Source organism: Rhineura floridana, chromosome 2 (assembly GCF_030035675.1).
Source record: "Rhineura floridana isolate rRhiFlo1 chromosome 2, rRhiFlo1.hap2, whole genome shotgun sequence".
NCBI classification, from domain to species: Eukaryota; Metazoa; Chordata; class Lepidosauria; order Squamata; family Rhineuridae; genus Rhineura; species Rhineura floridana.
In genome coordinates, this window is record NC_084481.1 from 222973446 (window position 1) to 222992158 (window position 18713).

The 18713-nt window shown below is 41.9% G+C and overlaps 1 protein-coding gene across 5 annotated transcripts in view; it reads right to left on the bottom strand.

The window, feature by feature from the left end:
- Positions 1 to 18713, bottom strand: part of NUDT14 (nudix hydrolase 14) — a 96868-nt gene that overhangs the window by 42160 nt on the left and 35995 nt on the right. For 4 of the 5 annotated variants that reach the window (XM_061612339.1, XM_061612345.1, XM_061612344.1 and 1 more), the window contains exon 2: positions 6083 to 6126. In XM_061612339.1, coding sequence (XP_061468323.1) covers positions 6083 to 6126 — 44 coding nt within the window. Of the gene's footprint in view, positions 1 to 6082; positions 6127 to 16658; positions 16722 to 18713 lie in introns of those variants that run through there. The other variant, XM_061612342.1, reaches the window with a different exon arrangement.

Sequence of the window (18713 nt, forward strand, 5' to 3'; positions counted from 1 at the left end):
AAATGCAGTTCCCAGGATCGAAGCAATTAATGGCAATCGTCAAGAAACAGATTCGTCAAAATAAAATAGACCAAAAAGAGAGTAGTCTCAAAACAGTATAATATTTTTCAAAATAAAAATCTGGAATAGAAATCCCTCTTCTGTGTGTATCTTTAGAATGCAAATCCAGGACAGCTTTTTGCAACAAAAACAGAGATAAGCTATTAATTAGTGCGTAGCAGAGAGAAGTTACGGCTCCCCAGTGAGATGTCAAAAACCGATCAATCTGGCAAATCTCTTTTAAGCAGCAACAATTTAAGTCAAGTAAAAGAAAAATATAGAAAGAAGGGTGCTTGCCTGTTAGTGCGTTCTCTCTTAGAAGATAAGATGAACGTTCGCTTTAACAGATAGAGCTTGCTGTTGAAAATCCGTCCCACCTTCGTCGGCTGGACCTCGTCCCATAAATTAATGAGATCTGGTCGTCCCAACAAAAATAGGCTTTGAGGTTAATCTCTTCGTTTCTCCCTACCCGGGAGAAGTTTAATCAGTCAAAAAAAAAAGAAAAAACTGACTGATATATCTGAATAAGCTTCTTTTGAGGCAGGAGCCCGTCTCAAAAGCAGGCACAGGCTAAGTCACCCTTCCCGGAAGTCTCCAAAACCAACCTTAACAGACACCACTTAACACTTGAGTGTACAAACTCACTGCACCTAACTTACCTGCTGTTGCTCCCAACCTAACATGACACCTGAAGGACAGCCACTGTGCCTGTCCAAGGCTGTTACAGCTAATGCTGTATTGAAGGTTCTGTCCAAAGAACAATTGTGAACATGATATACAACAAATCAGCTAATTATCTCAGTTGAAAGAAACATTTAATAAGTTCTTGGCTCATTTCCCTCTACAAAGACAGGATGAAATTCATTATCCCTGCATCATCCTTGATGAAGAGGTGTCAAGTCTAGACTCGATTAGCTTCCAACAGTGTTGATTGCACAACATCCCTTCGTACCGTGTTCAAAAAGCTTTTTCTTAATGTTTAACCTGAAATGTTCTGTCTTCAGCTTTAGATGTCTACTTGTTCTGTTCTCAGTGGCCAAGGAAGATAATTGATACCTGTCTCTTTTAAAGATCTCTTTACATGTTTATAAAAAAGTACTCTTGTCTCCCCTTAAGGCTTCACAGACCAAGTATGAACACGTCTCCCTCTTGTACCAGTACTTGTTTGTTTTCAGTATCTTTGTTTGGTTTCCTTTGTACTTTTTTTCAATTTCGAATATGTTGATAATATTTAGAGTTACTCAAAGATCCACTCATTTTTACCATCTTGGCTCTTATAATTCAGCCCATTGCATGATGGAAGAAAACGCTTGTGCCTCTCACCACCCATGAACTTATTGTAATATGACGCAAAAGCTTGGCAGGCACAGCCGTATGTGCCATGGCCCAGTTTGCATGATCTCTCCTCAAACTAAACGAAGCACAAAGAACTCATGCCACACATGCGTGTGCACTCCCTCCACCATGGGAAAGAATTCAGGCAACTGCATCAACTGGGCCTAAAAACTGGGTGGATCTTTGAGTAATTAATGAAATTATCTATATTAATCAAAATTAATATGTACCCAAATCATGTGTGCTTACAAGGTAAATTCTTATGTGTACTAAACCATCTCCCTCCCCTTCTTTATTTATTTACATAATTTAAATTCCATGCCTTCAACATAAATTCAGCTTGCAGGGTGGCTCACACATGCACTGGCTATTCTGCATGAATTGAATAGTACACAGTTGGAAAAAATGGGGGGTGTCCTTGGAGGCCCCCCAAATCTTTCAGGATCACATTACTGCAGTGGGAAACCTATGAATACAGACAATAAAAATGGGAAAACTGGGTGTGTGGGGGGTACAAAAATATTTTGGCAACATCGCATCACAGTAGGGGGCCCATAGGAACAATCAGTATTTTTTTTAAAAAAATATGATTTTTTTTAAAAAATGAAACCTTTTGGAGGGGCCCAAAAATGTATTGAGAGTCTCAATATGGCCCTTAGTCTGCAGGTTAGCCAGCCCTGATGCAGAATCAATGACTGCATGGAAATCAGCATCGGCCACCATGATCGTATCCACCTCCACACACACATTCAGTAATGTTTGGTTTTGTGAACAGACTTAGGATACATTGGCCTACAGCTTTTGTGAAAAGCTAGTAGGCCTAAAAAAGATGATCAGACAAATATAAGGAGGATGAGGCTATCAGTAGCTGCTAGCCATGATGGCTTTGCTCTGCCTCCACTGTTGGAGGCAGTATGCTTCTCAATACAAGTTGCTGGAAGCCACAGGAGGGAGGTGCTCAGGTCCTGCTTTCAGGCTTCCCGTAGGTATCTGGTTGGCCACTGTGAGAACAGGATGCTGGACTAGATGAGTCATTGGGCTTATCCAGCAGGCTCTTCTAATGTTATGTTCAAGGAGGTTTCTAGAATTATTCTTAAAAAGGAAGGGGGGAATCAAATCCTATTGCTGCTGAAGAAGTTTTTATTGAAACATGTTGCACTTTTTAATTGTCTTCACTCTGCAACAATGTCTTTATCTTGCATCAGTTTGAGGCCTGCCTCTCATTTTCGTGGGTAATCTCTACATGAAAGTTATCCTTATGCAGGAAAAGAGAAACATGTCTTAGGGCATATGTGAAAATGTGTGCGTAATCTGGCATTATAACTGTGCAAAAAACTGTACCTATACATACAAAAGTATACATTATAACTATACATAAAAGTGCAAATTATTGCAGAAGTGTAAACAAGACACAAAAAGTGCAAACTAGACATAAATTCACACCTCTGTCTCTAAGGGAAAACCTCCAAAACCTGGAACACTCCATGCCTTCTCTCTTACATGTGTTTACCTAGGATGGCTGTGCTGGTCTGGGCTGATGGAGGGCATCAGATTGGGAAATGTGATCAATAGGCCCACAGTTGCTAATTTAATGCACTTTGCTGTAAAAGAAATGCTTAGTAGTTCTACATGGACCTAGGATTCTTATTATCTTAGTGGTTATTTAAATTTAGAATGTTATGAGCTCATTCAAAATATCTTTTTTGAAATCTTAATGTATCATTAATAAAAAAGGAAACTTTCTTTTAGCATGATCCCACAGCTGAACACACACTGCGTCACTATTAGGACCACAAAGACAACCAATCTCCACTTTAATAATAATAATAAAAAGAGGAGTAAAGATTGTGGAAGGACTCATGAATGAACCTACAAAAATGTAGTACAAATGTAGTTTCAGTCATTCAAATCTAAAACATTACTAGCCAGAGCTAGGGAACAGGGTGAAATTTGATTCAGTTCACATTTAAAGCCAGATTTATCGAATTTGCATTCATGTTGCGAAGATAAAAATGGGATGACCCTGTGCACGCTGCATGTTTGAGGAAGGGCAGATTACAAAAGTGATCAGACAAAGAGATAAATAACATAAGAGGCTTCCAATGCAGGAAGCATTCAGAGTGGGTTCTGTCTCCCAAATAAAACTAATCTAGCATTAACAGTTCCAGATGACAAATTTAGGGCATGGGGTGAAGAAGCCCTTTGTATTCCTATGAAGGTAGAAAGCCTCCAGTGTTGGGCAAGACGGCTTGGCATGCTCTCCGTTGAATGCTGTGCTCTGTAGTCATTGCAAAAGTTACAGGATGACAGCTGCTGTACATGTAAAGGCAACAAATGTTATGTGACCAGAGATGACTGGCATGACATGTGCACCTTATGCAATCATGTTCCCAGCTATTTTAAAAATGTCCTGTGAAAAAGGCCTTTAAAAACTAAAATTGTAAACACACAGACGCACACACCAGCCCTTCTAGAAAATAGATCTTTTGTGAGCTTTTCTCTGCAACTATTTTTTTTCTTTTGGAAGTCTGCTAGGTATTATAGCAGCAATATTTATGAAGTGTTATCCACAGGAGAAATAATTTATGACGTTAATATGTTCCAGAATACCAAGGTGTAGTGAGGTGCTGCATTTCCAGGAATTTTCTGATCTCTATAATCCCCCAAAGGTAACCTCTTGAGAATGCCCCTCTCTTCTCTGAAGCATGATGGTTGTGTTTTTTAAGTGTGTTCCCTAACTTTAGAACTTCCTTTCCCTGCAGGCATAAAAAAACAGCATAAACTAAAGGTCACACTAGACGTGACACTAAATGAATCACTTGGAAGCATGTCAAGGCTTTAAAAAAGTAATAATGGGGAGGGGCAGGATGGAAGATATATATATATATATATATATATATATATATATATATATATATATATATACCACCTTACTATGTGCTTCCAAGTGACACATTTAGTATCACACCTAATTTGGCCCTGAGAGCCAATGAAAACATTTAGTGAAGGCATGTGGCACAGTTCAAGCAGAAAATACATCACCTCAGAATGAACATGGGGGAAACTGAATGCTTGAATACATGGCCATGTTTTGATTCTCCCTGTATGGCTAAAATTAACATATCAGCAACACCCACCCCTCAAACAAACAAACAGCCTCTAGTCTAGCTGAAACCTCTTCCCAACATGCTGCCTGTCTTTGACAAGATGGTCCAGTATAGAATAGCAGGCTCTTAACAGAGATTTGCTATTTGTATACAACCAAAAGGATGGATAGCTAAAAGACTGAGCTCTAATTCAGGATGTCTTTGTTCAAATCTTGCCTCTGCTATGAACTCACTAAGGCCAGATTCACATGGGAGCTAAAATCCATAATGAATATGAAGTTTTTTCCACTGAGATAGAGTTCCACGGTTCACACACGTCCGTCCTTCTTATCTTCCAATTCGCTGTTTTGCATTCACACACATTCACATTTATTAGTATTGCTGTTTCCTTGTGGCCCCGCCCCCAAATTTACATGTTAACTCCCTCTGGAACATCCCCATCGCTAATAGAGAAGGGGAGGGGTGTTCTGTCAATTTCATGCTAAGCGGGAAGACAGTGGGGGGGGTTCAACTGACACAAAATTACTTTTTTGTTGTTGTCAGTGTCATTTCCTCTACACATAGCCCTTTTTTGCGCAGAACGAATGAAATGTTTATAGTGCGCAGTGTGTATATTTTTGTGTTTTTGTGTGTGTGTGTGCGCGTGACTTCATCGCTGGCAATTGCGAGATATAATGAGGGCCAAGAGGGGGCTCCTCCGCTGCCGCCACCCTTCCGGGGCCACCTCCTCCTCCTCCTGAGGGGCCACGAGTGAGAAGCAGTGGCGGTGGCAGCAGCAGCAGCAGCAACACCCGCCTGCCGCAGCCCTCACCTTGTAGCAGCCAACGTGTGATAGCATCAGCCTCCTGGGCGAAGCTGCTGCAGTAAAGGACGCCCAGCAGAACTGGGAAGGAGGACAATGAGGAGGACGGTGGCATAAGCATAACACACAAAAATATATGTTGAGAGAAATAAAACTAGCGAGTAAACGGAGCACGTCGCTGGTTTAAAGGACTGAGGGAAGGAACTTGTTTGGGGGGGGGAAGGAAGGCTAGAGTGACCGGAAGTTTGTTCGGCAGCAGCAGGAAACAAAATGACGTCCATAGACAGTGTAGGGGGTGGAGAAAGGGAGGATCTAAAATGGCGAACAACCTGTGCAGCCAAAAACAGTGGAGGAATGTGACTACACAGCAGGTGGGCACCGAAGCGGGTGCGGATTTTCAAACAAATTTTGGATTTTTATCACATTGATTTAATCCGGATTTAAAGGCAATAGCAGCTGAATGTACTCGCATTGGCAAAAATGTCACGTAAATGGTCCAAATTAAAAGGATCTGCAAAAAGCACCAGATCCACATTAAACTTCAATGTGAATGGGGCCTAAGAGTCCTTCAGCAAACTTCTCTCTCTCTCTCTCTCACCTCCCCCCCCCTATGTTTTAGCCCCAGCCTTTTAGTACAACTGACCCATCTTAGAAGGTTGGCAAAAAATTACAACAAGGATGACACGTGTGAAAGCTCAGAAGTGCTATATGGATGTTAAGTATTATACTGGGGGGGGGGAAGTAAGTAAGAGGATTACTCCAAGAAATATGTAAAAGTAAATAATGCTGTGAAATTTACCTGTCATGTGTTCGCATGAAGTCCCAAGTCTTTGAAATACCATTCTGGAAAACAAAAAAAGTCATCACTAGCAATTAAGTACAGTGTTAACACTCTTCACTTCCATGCTATCTATAAACTAAGAATCTGTACAGCATATTAATCTTCACTCACATCAATCAATCAATCATTTTACACACACACACACACACTTTTAGATGCTATTGTAGGTTGTGTTGAAAGTTGTCTGGGATGCAATGTTGCTCGCAGAAAAGTGGTGTATAAATATTGTTATAAATACGTATATAAAATTCACTAATAGGCAAAAAACCTTGCAGTTTAAGAACGGACCTATAGCTAACAGATACTTCTATCAACCTTTAAAAAGCAGGAAAATTGGGCAGTTATAGTGAATACACCAGGAGAGCAGGAGACCTGACCTCCTCTCTAAGATATTGTAGAGATAAATGCAATTAGTGAAGGGTGCTGAGAGTCGCTAGGAGACGCCCTGTTCCCCTCACAGAACTTCAGTCAGAGCGGCTGACTGTTAAACCACTCTGGCCATTGGAACTCTGTCAGGGGAATTAAAGTCTTCTCTCAGCACCCTTCACAAACTACACTTCCCAGGATTCTTTGGGGGAAGCCATGACTGACTCAAGTGAAATAAAGGTCTGGTGTGGGTGTGGCCCCGATTAGCCAAGCCGAGCAGCTGTGAGTCTGGGTTTTAAAACACTGACAGTTGGTTCTTACTGAGCATGCCTGGCCTTATCATTGAGTTCAATGCAAAATTACTTAAATTAATTAAAAATCAGCCAGGCATTGTTTTAACTTTTAAACTGCAGAAGATGAAGGTCAGAGTATGGGGCAAGGTCAGGAATAGGAGTACGGGTACTCTGTGAACATAGCTGATTTTTAATGAATTTCAACAGATTATGAGAACTCTCAGAAAAAAGTCCGAAAGGGGTCTGGTTTCTCTTTCTCTCCTTTTACACTTTGAACTCTTGATTCTCTCTTACTGTTTTGTGCATCACCATGAAAATTTAGAGGGTTGTTAAGCAACCATTTCTGAGTTCACATTAGTTTTGTAAGGTTTTGTTTTGAAATGAGCTTATGGGAAGCATCAGAATGGCATGGGGGTATTTTCAATTTAACATTGCGGAATGCAAAAAATCCATGCCGACTATAGCATACAGCCACTCTTGTGGCTGTATAATATATTTGCTCAGTTTAGAATATTTTGGCAAGGACTATGGTGGTAAAGGGAAAGGAGGGAAGCGATGCTGGGGGGGAGATGGGGACAGGAGCCACAGGGAGCGTGATGTTAGTTCGCTTCATGGGGCTCAAATGCACCATCCTGGCTTCTGGCAGATCTACTTAGCCTCTATTGTTATTATCATCATCATCTGCCCTTCACTAGCAGGGTGGATTACAACAGGGGTAGGTTTCAACTTCCCAGCTGGATGACCAATGGAAATAGAGGACAAGTTTCCTGCATTTTATAACCATTGTGTATAAGCATGCCATGTCTTTGTGATGCTGTGCTGAAAAATGTGGTCTATTAAACACACAGGAATCCTTTCCTCTATTGCAGCTACTAGCCCTGTTTTCCCAAAATTTCTCTTATATTGCTGACAAATTTAGGCATAACGTAGCACAAAGTAAGGAGACCAGGTAAGTCTAAAAATGTCAGTCAGGGATCCTACTGAAAATGGCAATCAACCATTTGAAAACAGTGGGTTTTGCAAGACAGTCTGAATTAAAAAAAAGGTAATTGGGTTATGAATGTCAGTGACACAACACCTTGCCTTTCAGGGAATTTAACTGCAGCTGCTTTATACTGAGTCAGACCAACGGTCCATTTAACCCAGTACTATATGCTTTGACAAGGCAGCCAGCAGCTTTCCAAGGACTCAGGTAGAGTTATTTTCTGAGATACGAATAGGCAAGGAGTATTACATTCTGTGATGATGTTGTGGTACAGTACAGTGTATCTTCTTGCTAAATAAAACTATTATCAGCCAGGTCTAGTACCAATTATCTTAGGATAAATCACATTTTATTACAGTAAACGTATGTTTACTGAAAACCCAGAACAGACTTAAGGGGCACACGGAGGAGGCAGGAGAGGGGGAGAAAGTTCTATTGTGCAAGGAGATATGCTGAAGCACCTTGGACAGCTCCTTGGAAGTTCAGACTAAAACCTGGAGTGGATTCCACTGCCCCACTGATCAGCTGCCACTGAACCCTGGATCTCTTCTACACTGCTAGACACACCTCCCCATCAAGCTTCAAGACCCACTGTAGGCTTCAATCCTCACTATCATTTATCTTGTCCGTGACAGCCTGGAGAAAGTAAGTCACATGCTATATCCGGCTTTTGGAATCATGCTTTATTCTATTTTTAGCTTTGGTTTTTAAAAAATTATTGGCACTTTTTACACACAGAGAAAAGTCCCAAAGCAATTTACAACATAAAACATTAACACTCCACACACAATGCCTAAACATGCCCATCCAAGAATAAAAGGATAAATCCTCTCCACCCCGCTAAAAGATGAGCCCTAAAACAGGTCAAAAAACCGTAACATACTGTCCTCCAAATGAATGTTCAAAGGCCTGGGTAAACAGAAATGTTTAGCTTAGTGCCTACAAGCAGACAATGATGGTGGCAGGCATTCTTCCCTGCAGAGAGCATTCCATAAACGGGGAGCCACCACTGTGAAGGCCTATTCTTGTGTTGCCACCCTCCTCGCCTCTCTTGCAGGAGGCACATGGAATGGGGCCTCTTGTTTTATTTCATAGGTTTTAAATTGTAGAATCATAGAATCGTAGAGTTGGAAGGGGCCCATAAGGCCTTCTAGTCCAACCCCCTTCTCAGTGCAGGAATCTAACTTAAAGCATATCCGACAGGTGACTGCCTCTTGAATGCCTCTAGTGTTGGAGAGCCCACCACCTCCCTAGGTCTATGGTTTCATCATCGTACCACTCACACAGTCTACCACGATGGATACCCGATCAAAAAATGAGATGTTGGCTTCTAGTAATCACTGCATTGTTTTCAAGGTGCTTACAGACTGACCACTTTATAATCTGCTCCAGAATTTTCCCAGGGATTGATGTCAGGCTGACTGGTCTGCAGTTCCCAGGTTTCTCCTTCTTGCCCTTTTTGAAGACAGGGACAACATTAGCCCTCCCCTCCAGTCATCTGCCACTTCACCCACCCTCCACGATTTCGCAAAGGTAATAGACAGTGATTCTTAAGATTTCTTCAGCCAGTTCTTTCAATACTCTAGGATGCAGTTTATTGGGCCCTGATGATTTGAACTCGTTCAAAGTGATTATTTATTTATTTATTTATTTATTATTAAATTTATATACCGCCCGACTAGCAATAGCTCTCTGGGCGGTGAACATACTCTAGGATGCAGTTTATCAGGCCATGCAGATGTGAACTCATTCAAAGTGATTAGGTATTCCATGACCGTTTGTCTATCAGTCTCAAGCTCCAATCCTGCCCCTTCTACTTCATGTTTCCCAAGAGGGTCATAGACCCTTTTTTGGGAGAAGACTGAGCCAATGTAGGAATTGAGCACTTCTGTCTTTTCTTTGTCATCTGTTATCATTATGCCAGCCTCGCTGAGGAGCAGTACCACCATTTCTTTTCTCTGTCTTTTACTATGGATGTACCTGAAGAAAGCTTTTTTGTATCTCTCACTCACATCACCTCATTTTCATTTTTAGCCTGCCTGACGCCATCCCTGCAATTCTGTGCTATCTGTCTGTACTCTTCCTTTGAGGCCTGGCCTTCCTTCCACTTCCTGTATTTGTCCTCCCCCCCCCCGAGCCATCTCTAAGCTTTTTGTGAAGCTACATTTGTACAATGTATTTGTATGTTGCCTGAATTTTATTCATACATTTGTATAACGCCCTGGAAACTTTTGATGGAGGTTAAGAAATACTCTAAATAAATAAACTGTTGTACTGTGTGAACAAGGCTGTTTTGGTAGCCTGTTGAAAACCTTAAGGCAGATGAGTAGCAAAAATGGCAAAGGATGAAATTAAGTTATTGAGTGGGGAAAGATGCCACATAGCAAAGGCAGGCCTGTAGGCTTATATACAGAATTTGTCAGGACAACTGAACACAGAACAGTTGCTGGGGATTAAGTAACTACCGCATTGCCTTGGAGTTTAAAAGTTTAGCCAGGCTTTTTGTTGTTGCTGCTGTTTGTCCATTATAAAACAGTTGTTCACCTCAAGAGGAACTCCCCTCAAATGTAGGCTGTTCCAACAGCAGCTAAAACTGACAGAACCTACAAGGAGATATCAAGGGGAAAATGAATACACTGGCTTGGATCCTAAGATAAGTTAAGTATGTTCACAGAAGGAATGTTTCCCACCCCTCCTCTCCTTACCTGCAACTCCCCAAAACCCTCTCTGGAGGATTGCCCTCCCCCAACAATGTGAGAGGGCAGGGAAAGGAAATGTTCCTTCCGTTAACTCTAGGATTCAAGCCTGACTTTGGGCAATTCCCCCTTCTCCCAGCAGTTCCCCATGCCATCCCACTTTCTTCACCAGAGCCTCACAACCCTCCAAAGAGGGGGGGGATGCAAGCAGCTGCAAGGGGGAGACTTTCCCTCCATGAACAACTTGTTAAATTATCTTATAGGAACATAAACAAGTGCCTTATACTGAGTGGGACCAATTGTCAGACAGCCCTACTTGGTGATGCCAGGGATTTCACAAGGGACCTTCTACATGCAAAGGAGATGCTGCACCTCAAGCCAATATGGGAGAATAAACATTTATAGATGCAAATTATTAACAAAAGGGCACTGTCTTGAATGTTAGTGTCCTGGCAGCCAAAATCTGGGCTGAAAAGTTATGTAAAATTCAGTGCCCCCACACAATCAATGGGTTCAAGTAGCACACTGTCTCCATTTTTTCTTATGTGTCCAACCTATTCCATTTCTTCCTTTTCTTTTTTAGACGAACCTATTTCTTTAAGAGATATTTCCTCCTCCATGTGAGCAAAGGGAGTGTTCGTCTTTCAAGATGGTGCAGATGCCATATGCAGTTGAAACTTTATATATTATATATAAATCTGGGACCTGATTAATCAGGGCATCTTTTTAGTCGATTAAAACATTTTAAATCAGGAACATAAGAACAGCTCTGCTGGATCAGGCCAGTGGCCCATCTAGCCCAAGATCATGCCCCCACAGTGGGCAACCAGATGCCTCAATGGGAAGCCCGCAAGCAGGACCCAACTGCAACAACACACTCCCCAAACATGGTTCCCAGCAACTGGTATTCAGAAAGAGGCATCCTGCTTCTGATAGCAGACGTAGAACATAACTGATTAATCAACTGCTTAAATTGATCAAACATTGCAGGCCTACTTGAAAATCCACCTCAATGTGATATACTCTGAGGCATGGGTCAGGCATGTCTCTGATTCTCCAAACCCAGGATTCAGGGATCTGAACTGAGCCTGTCATCACAAGCTCTCCCCCTCCATTCCCTCTGATGCGTGGTTGCATGAGTAACTTTCTGGTTTCATCAAATCAGTTTGTCGTTATATCCATTTGATCCAAACAACAGTTGGAGGATCAGAAAAGTTAAGGCTGAATCAAGCCTAAGGCTGAAATCCTATGCTACCTTACCCAGGAATAAGCCTGACTGGACTCAATGGGTCTTGCTTCCAAGTTCACATGTATATGGTGGTGTTTACTTTTTAATGCCATCACAATTTCCTAAATTGCACTGGTTGTGTGTACAGCTCCCATGTGGAGGCTCCAGCTCATACAAATGGTGCTTTGGCCAGAGTCCTTAAGAGCAGTGCTCTGCATTTCCAAGGTGCTTGGGTAGGGGCCACCTGAATTGGCTCTCACACCTGTCTCTACTGCAGCCTTTCCCAACCAGTGTGCCTCCAGATGTTGTTGGACCACAACTCCCATCTTCCTGACCATTGGCAATGCTGGCTGAGGCTGATGGGAGTTGTGGTCCAACAACATCTGGAGGCACACTGGTTGGGAAAGACTGCTCTACTGTGTTGGCGTTCTGGTAGTAGTACACAAGATTAAAAGTAGGCCTAGAAGTATCTTCTAGATTTTTACCCTCTTGGCATCTTTCCTTGCTACTCCTTTGTCACTGTTCTGTCAGGTTATCTAATTCTAGCTTTTGCTCAATCAGTGATGTGGGGTGGAAAATTTCCCCAAACTAGCAAAGTTATGACACATACATTTTTCCACATAAAAATACTGGAAAAATTTCCATACTATAACTTTGCTAGTAACCATGAACGGATGCCAAGTGAAGATACAATATTAGGCACGCTTGGCAGTTTCAAAATGTTTAGCTTTCTTTACTAAATACAAGTAAAGAAACATGCTAAATTAGATCACTCTCTCTAGGGCAGCCTTTCCCAACCAGTGTGCCTCCAGATGTTGTTGGACCACAACTCCCATCAGCCTCAGCCAGCATTGCCAATGGTCAGGAAAGATGGGAATTGTGGTTCAACAACATCTGGAGGCACACTGGTTGGGAAAGGCTGCTCTAGGGTATCAGAAAATTGTCTAATACAAACTCCAGTTTTCCAATGTAAATTATCTTATACAAATTAACCTAATGTGCATAGGGTGATTTGCAAATATGCACAACATTTTCCAATTCAAAAATTTCCAGAAAACTCACATCGCTGTTCCTGGCCCACATTTGTGGGCTCTTGATCTACAGTAATAAAGTCATAAAAAGATTTAGAGACTGTTAGCATATGCATGATTTTGTTCATCCCTATGCATTGGTCCAATAATGCTTGTAAAGGTATATTATAGATATCTATGAATCAGATCCAATTTTACATGGCCAGCTTGCACCTGTCCAAATAAATAAGGCAATAAACAAATGAAACTGTCCAACATCCCATTGTTTGCAGTGACAGAAACTCAAATGAGTACCATTTGCTGCTATTGTCCTTGTGTAATGTAATTTGAACTCAGCTATATGCAGCTGAGCTTCTATTGTGCCAAATGCCTGGCTCCTTGCTAACAGTCCTCTATGAAGGCTGCTAATTATTAATAGCAGGTAAACAGTTACCAATGGTTATATGACTCTGTGTACTTTACAGCACACTAAATCCAACGTGCTTATAGTGATTTTATCAAGAAATAAGCAAGCTTATGGCACTGATTTACTTTCCTCTGTTCGACAAACCTGTATTTGCATAGTATAATGAAGAGATGGGCAACTGGGAACTCACTCTGGGCTTAAGGGGTTCTTGCTGGGCCCCTAGCAAAATCCCACAACTGCAACCACCTCCACTCTTACTATGCATCTCAATTACATTCAAAGGGCCTCTGCCTCTTACTTAGAAACATGATCAAATTATATAGTAATTTGGGGGGGTATCAGCTAAAGCACTTGTTGCTATTCACACTGGGGAGGAGAGGGTTAAGATACTTTTGCTTGTGCTTTGGTTTATGTAGGAGCAAGTCAGTAGCCATCATCAATGTTCTTGGCTCATGCTCCACACAAAATGTAGCCCCTTATTAGAAATTCCTTGACTGCTAAGAACATAACAGCCTGCTGGATCAGACCAATGGCCCATCAAGTCCAGCATCCTGTTCTCGTGGCCCATAGGAAGCCCGCAAGTAGAATCTGAGCAACTGGTATTCAGAAGCGTACTGCCTCGGTCTATGGAGGCAGAACATAGCTATCATGGCTAGCAGCCACTGATAGCCTTATCCTCCTTATTGTCTAATCCTCTTTTAAAGCCATCCAAGTTGGTGACCGTCACTCTTAATGGTTGGTAAAGAATAGGCTTGTGTATTTCTTTACTGCAACCAGTTTGTGCATTTGTATATTTACACATGCGGTAACCAAGTGGATCCATGCCACTGGTTTTGCATATATGTTGTCCAAGAAAATAGCTAGAACAACGAAAGCCTCCAGCAGAATCTTTTCACTAGTGACCCATCCCCAAAGGGCTTTTTAACTAAGCATGTTTTCACCTGCCTCTTATCACTGAACAAAGTTAGACAGGTGGGCCTACCTAGGGAGTGCCATAACTTGGGTACCACAACTGAGAAGACCCTGCTCCAAAAAACTGCGTAAGAATAATCCCCCCCACAAACACAAACAGAGCAGGACCTTGCCATTAGATTTTTTTTAAAAAAAGGAAATTTATAGAGGTGAAGGTGCTCCTTCTATGCCATTCTTCATAGTTAGAAGAAAACAGTCTGTAACATTATTTATTTATTAGATTTATATCCTGCCCTTCCTCCCAGTAGGAGCCCAGAGCGGGAAACAAAAGCACTAAAAACACTCTAAAACATCATAAAAACAGACTTTGAAATATATCAGTGGTTCCCAACCTGGGGGTCCTGACCCCCAGAGGGGCTGCAAAGCAATCTGCGAGGGCTGTGAACAGTAAAGACATGATTTTTTTTTTTAAAAAAGTCTTCCCTCTGGATGCTGTCTGCTCCCCACTGCCGCTGCAGATGACACTTTTGCCTTGCTCCAAACAAGAGGGGAGGACTTTTGCTGAAGTGGCAGAGTGTCTTTCAGGCATGCCAAGGAAAGGCGTCTGCCTATAAAACACGTGGCAAACACCGAAGGAGGCTGAGGGTGGAGCTACCAGAAAGAAGAGGGGATTACAATTGCCAACTGCTTACTCCTTGCACTGCCACTGCTGACGACACCCTTACTCAGAACAAGAGAGAGGGCTTTTCGTGAAGCAAAAGGCAAGGTTGCAAGGAAAAGCTACTTTCCCCCTTCCTTCCTGGCAGCCAGCCTGCCTGCCTTTGTTGGCTCCTGATTCACTGCCACCTCCTTTTAAAAATTATTCTTATTTGTGAGGCTGCCCAGATCTTGCCTTCAGCCCAGAAGAAACCAAGGAGCAGTGAGGAAGTGTAGGACTTGTTCACCCTCCATTTCTGAGGCTAAGTGTGTGTGCCAGCATCCCTCCTTTCTTCCACCTACACTCCACCCCCCCCAATTTCTCTCTCCAAGACGCTGCAGCAGCTGAGGGCTTCCCCCCTCCTACGTTCCTGAATGCATGCACGCCTGCAGATGCTTGCAGGAGGGGCAGGTGTGCTTGTGCATGTGTGTCTTCTGACCTGTCTTCTGTTCAGCTTTCATTCGCCAAGTGCACACTAACCAAGTCATCAGTTCTGATTATCATCCCAAGGCCTAAAAGCACTAACCCCCCTCCTCAATCTGTGCACCTTGTTGTCTGCAGTGCACAGTTTAGTATCCCCAGCATGAACACGTTGCTGCTTCTTGATTATTCTTAAAAAGAAAAAGAAAAAAGCTTAGCAGGTTGGCTGAGGCTGGGATCCTGGTATTGCATAGAAATGTATTTATTTATTTAATTATTATTATATTTATATCCCACCTTTCCTCCAAGTTGCTCAAGGTGGTGCACATGCCCCCCCCTTTCTATTTTATCATTACACCAACCCTGTAGATAGGTCAGGCTGAGAGACTGTGTTTGGTCCAAGGTCACCCAGTGGGCTTCATGGCTGGGTGGGGATTTGAAACTGGTTCTTAGTCCAACACTGTAACCCACTGGTGTTAGGAGACAGGACTGTATATCTTCAGACTGTGTGTGTGTGGAGGAGCAGGATACCAACTTGATTGGACCTTTGCATTAAGAAAAGGAAGTAACACCTCCCTGTCTGCAGGGAGCTTTTAATGGAAAGGGATATGTGAAGATATGATTTTGCCACACACCATTTTTTCAATTAATGGAGACTAAAATTACAATTCGCATGGGGGGGGGGGTCACAAAAATTTTTGAGCTTACAAAGGGGGTCCCATACTCATAAAGGTTGGAAACCACTGAAATATATTAAAACAAAACATCTTTAAAACACATTAAAAATCTTTAAAAACATTTAAAAAAAATTTTTTTAAAATCTTTTTTTAAAAAAAGCTGTAAAAACATATTAAAAAACAATTCCAACACAGATATAGTAATGTACTATCATGAGACCAACCTTTTTTTTTTTTTTAAGCAGAGGGCTTCTAGCTTAGTAACAAAACTGGAGGTTCGGGATTAAATCCCTGGTATTTTCAGTTAAAAACATCTCAGGTAGGAGGGCTGGGAAAAATCTGACTACTGGCTATACTGTAGCTGGAGCTGATGGAATTGGAGTCCAACAATATCTGGAGGGCCACAGTTTCCCCATCCTGGACCAGATCAATGGTCTGACTCAGTACAAAGCAGCTTCATGTTCATAGTGAAGACTGACATCCTCTCTAAGCTAAACCGTGTTTGCTGTGTAGAGTTCCATTACTGAACAAGAACAACTGAAAGATGCTTAACCATCATTCTTCTCAGCATGAGCCATCTTCTTATCTGCTGCACTCCTTGCTCCCATTAGGTGAAAATGCCACTTTGTTTATCCATTTTCCATTTCTCCTTAATGGAAATTGATTTCACATCTATGTGGTTTGCAAGAAAAGATGAACTGAGTTTTCATAATTTGAGTTTTGGGGTGTTTTGCCAACTGCATTATTAATGCCAGTTACTGTCATGTAAAGTCAACAGCTAACATCTCCAGTGACTATGGCAATGCCCCTACACGCTCCGTACCTCTAGGTCAATCTGAACTTGGCGCAATTTGTGCATTTCCATTTGCATGCCTTCACCTCTGCATTGTTTTAATTAGCTCTGCTGCTCAGGAAGAATTGTTTTCAGTGTCGCTTTGAGTATGACCTTTGTGTAAATAAAATAATGAGGAAGAAAAAAAAGCACACAAGTTTTCACGTTCAGTGCCAATCATCACTTAAAGCTATAGGGGATTTTAAAAGGAAGCACAGAGCCAATTCTCCATGTGATATTGTGAAATCGGAATTATCAACATAAATTGTACATTGCAAGACAGAGGCAGCACGTTTGGGCTTGTACAGATTTCTATGTAACAAACTGAACTGAGCTTCTTTCTACGCAGCATTACAAGAAGCCTGACATTCCAGAACATTCTAATGTAGGAGGAAAAGACTGCCAACCTTGCAAGAGACATTTCCCAAATTATGAAGAAGTCTAGTGCACCAGATACAGTGCTTGACTTGGATCTGAGTTCAAATCTGTACCTACCTTGCTGGATAACCTTGCCATTCAACCTAACAATCTACCCAGATTATAATAATAACAGTCCCAGGCTATGGTCTGAAGGCACATGAGGCCAGCACCCTGCAGGGTCAAGTCTGGTCAGTGCCTGGATGGAAGACCGCCTGGGAACTATATGTAAGCTGCTTTGGGTTTTTATCATGAAAAAGAAAGGTGGGGAATAAATAAATAAATAAACAAAACACTTCACAGGGTTCTTATGAGGGCAATATGGGATAATCCCCATATAATACCACCCAGAGCTTCGTGGAGGAAGGGTGGGATGTAAATGCGATCAGTAAACAAATGACTGAGGATACTGAATAACTGGATGAGATGATTATGATGTTGTGGTTCCTGGTGTCCATGGGACCTTTGAGGTGCACGAGGGTGATCCCAAGCTTCCATTCAATATCAGGCTGGCTGGATGAAATCAGGCTGCTGTCAAAAACTGCATCCTTGCGACTAGTTCTCCTCCTCCACTGAATTGTTTAGGCTCTTCATTAAGTATCATTGCTGGCTCTATTGTGAAGTAAGGTGAGGTACCCAACCTTAGGAAGCAGATTTGGGGCTACCATTATTATTTGTTATTGTTGTTGTTATTTTGCTATTGTATTTACCTTTTACCACCATGGAGGGTTTCATTATTGGTATTTTCTGCTTCAGGCATCAAGATGTCCAATACATACAATGTTGCAGCCTTTTCTAGAATATGCAGTCTGGGGGGGAAAAACAACTTCAGCAACCACAGCAGGTGCTGAGGTCCCACAACGACAGGCCCAATACGAGGGAGCTTGACAATGAAATCTGATTTGTATCTCAGTTGTAGTTGGCTATCCTGAACTAAAAGGATATTTAAGCCAACCAACCAGGGGAAGAGTATAAATACCTCCCCCTATCCAATAATCATCTAGAAAGGCACACAACCCCAAATACACACACTGTAATTTAAACAAACCGCATCCATTTTAGTCGTCAAAGTGAGTGTTATTACTTTGGCGGGAGATTGTAATGAAACTGCATCCAGACACTTATGGAGGTATAGTTTTACTGTTCAAAAGGTGTGGGATTTTTTAACCTGTTACGAGGTAAAAACAAATATCTGAGAACATGTTCACTTATTCAGCTGTTAATATGATACTGCGGGCTAAGCCTCTATGTTCACTTCATATCCATCAGGTCTCAGGATAGATAAGCTAAAATATATGAAGTGTGAATTAAAGTTTCTCTTTACTGTTTAGACAGCACTGATTTTTAGGCACAAACTGACACACTTTTTACTCCTAAGATTTATACGCCCTTGATGTTCTTTCTGACAATACAACCAATGCCACTGAATTTTAAAAAAAGTTATTTCAGCCAGCATGTGGAAACGGCGAAAGTGTTGCACTTGGACCCAGGGAGACCTGGATTCAAATCCCCACCCGGCCAGGAAACGTAAACAGTGACTTTAGGCCACTCACTATCTCTCAAGTTTAGCCTACTTTACAGAGTTGCTGGGAGGATAAAATGGAAGAGAGAAAACCCACTCATGCTGCC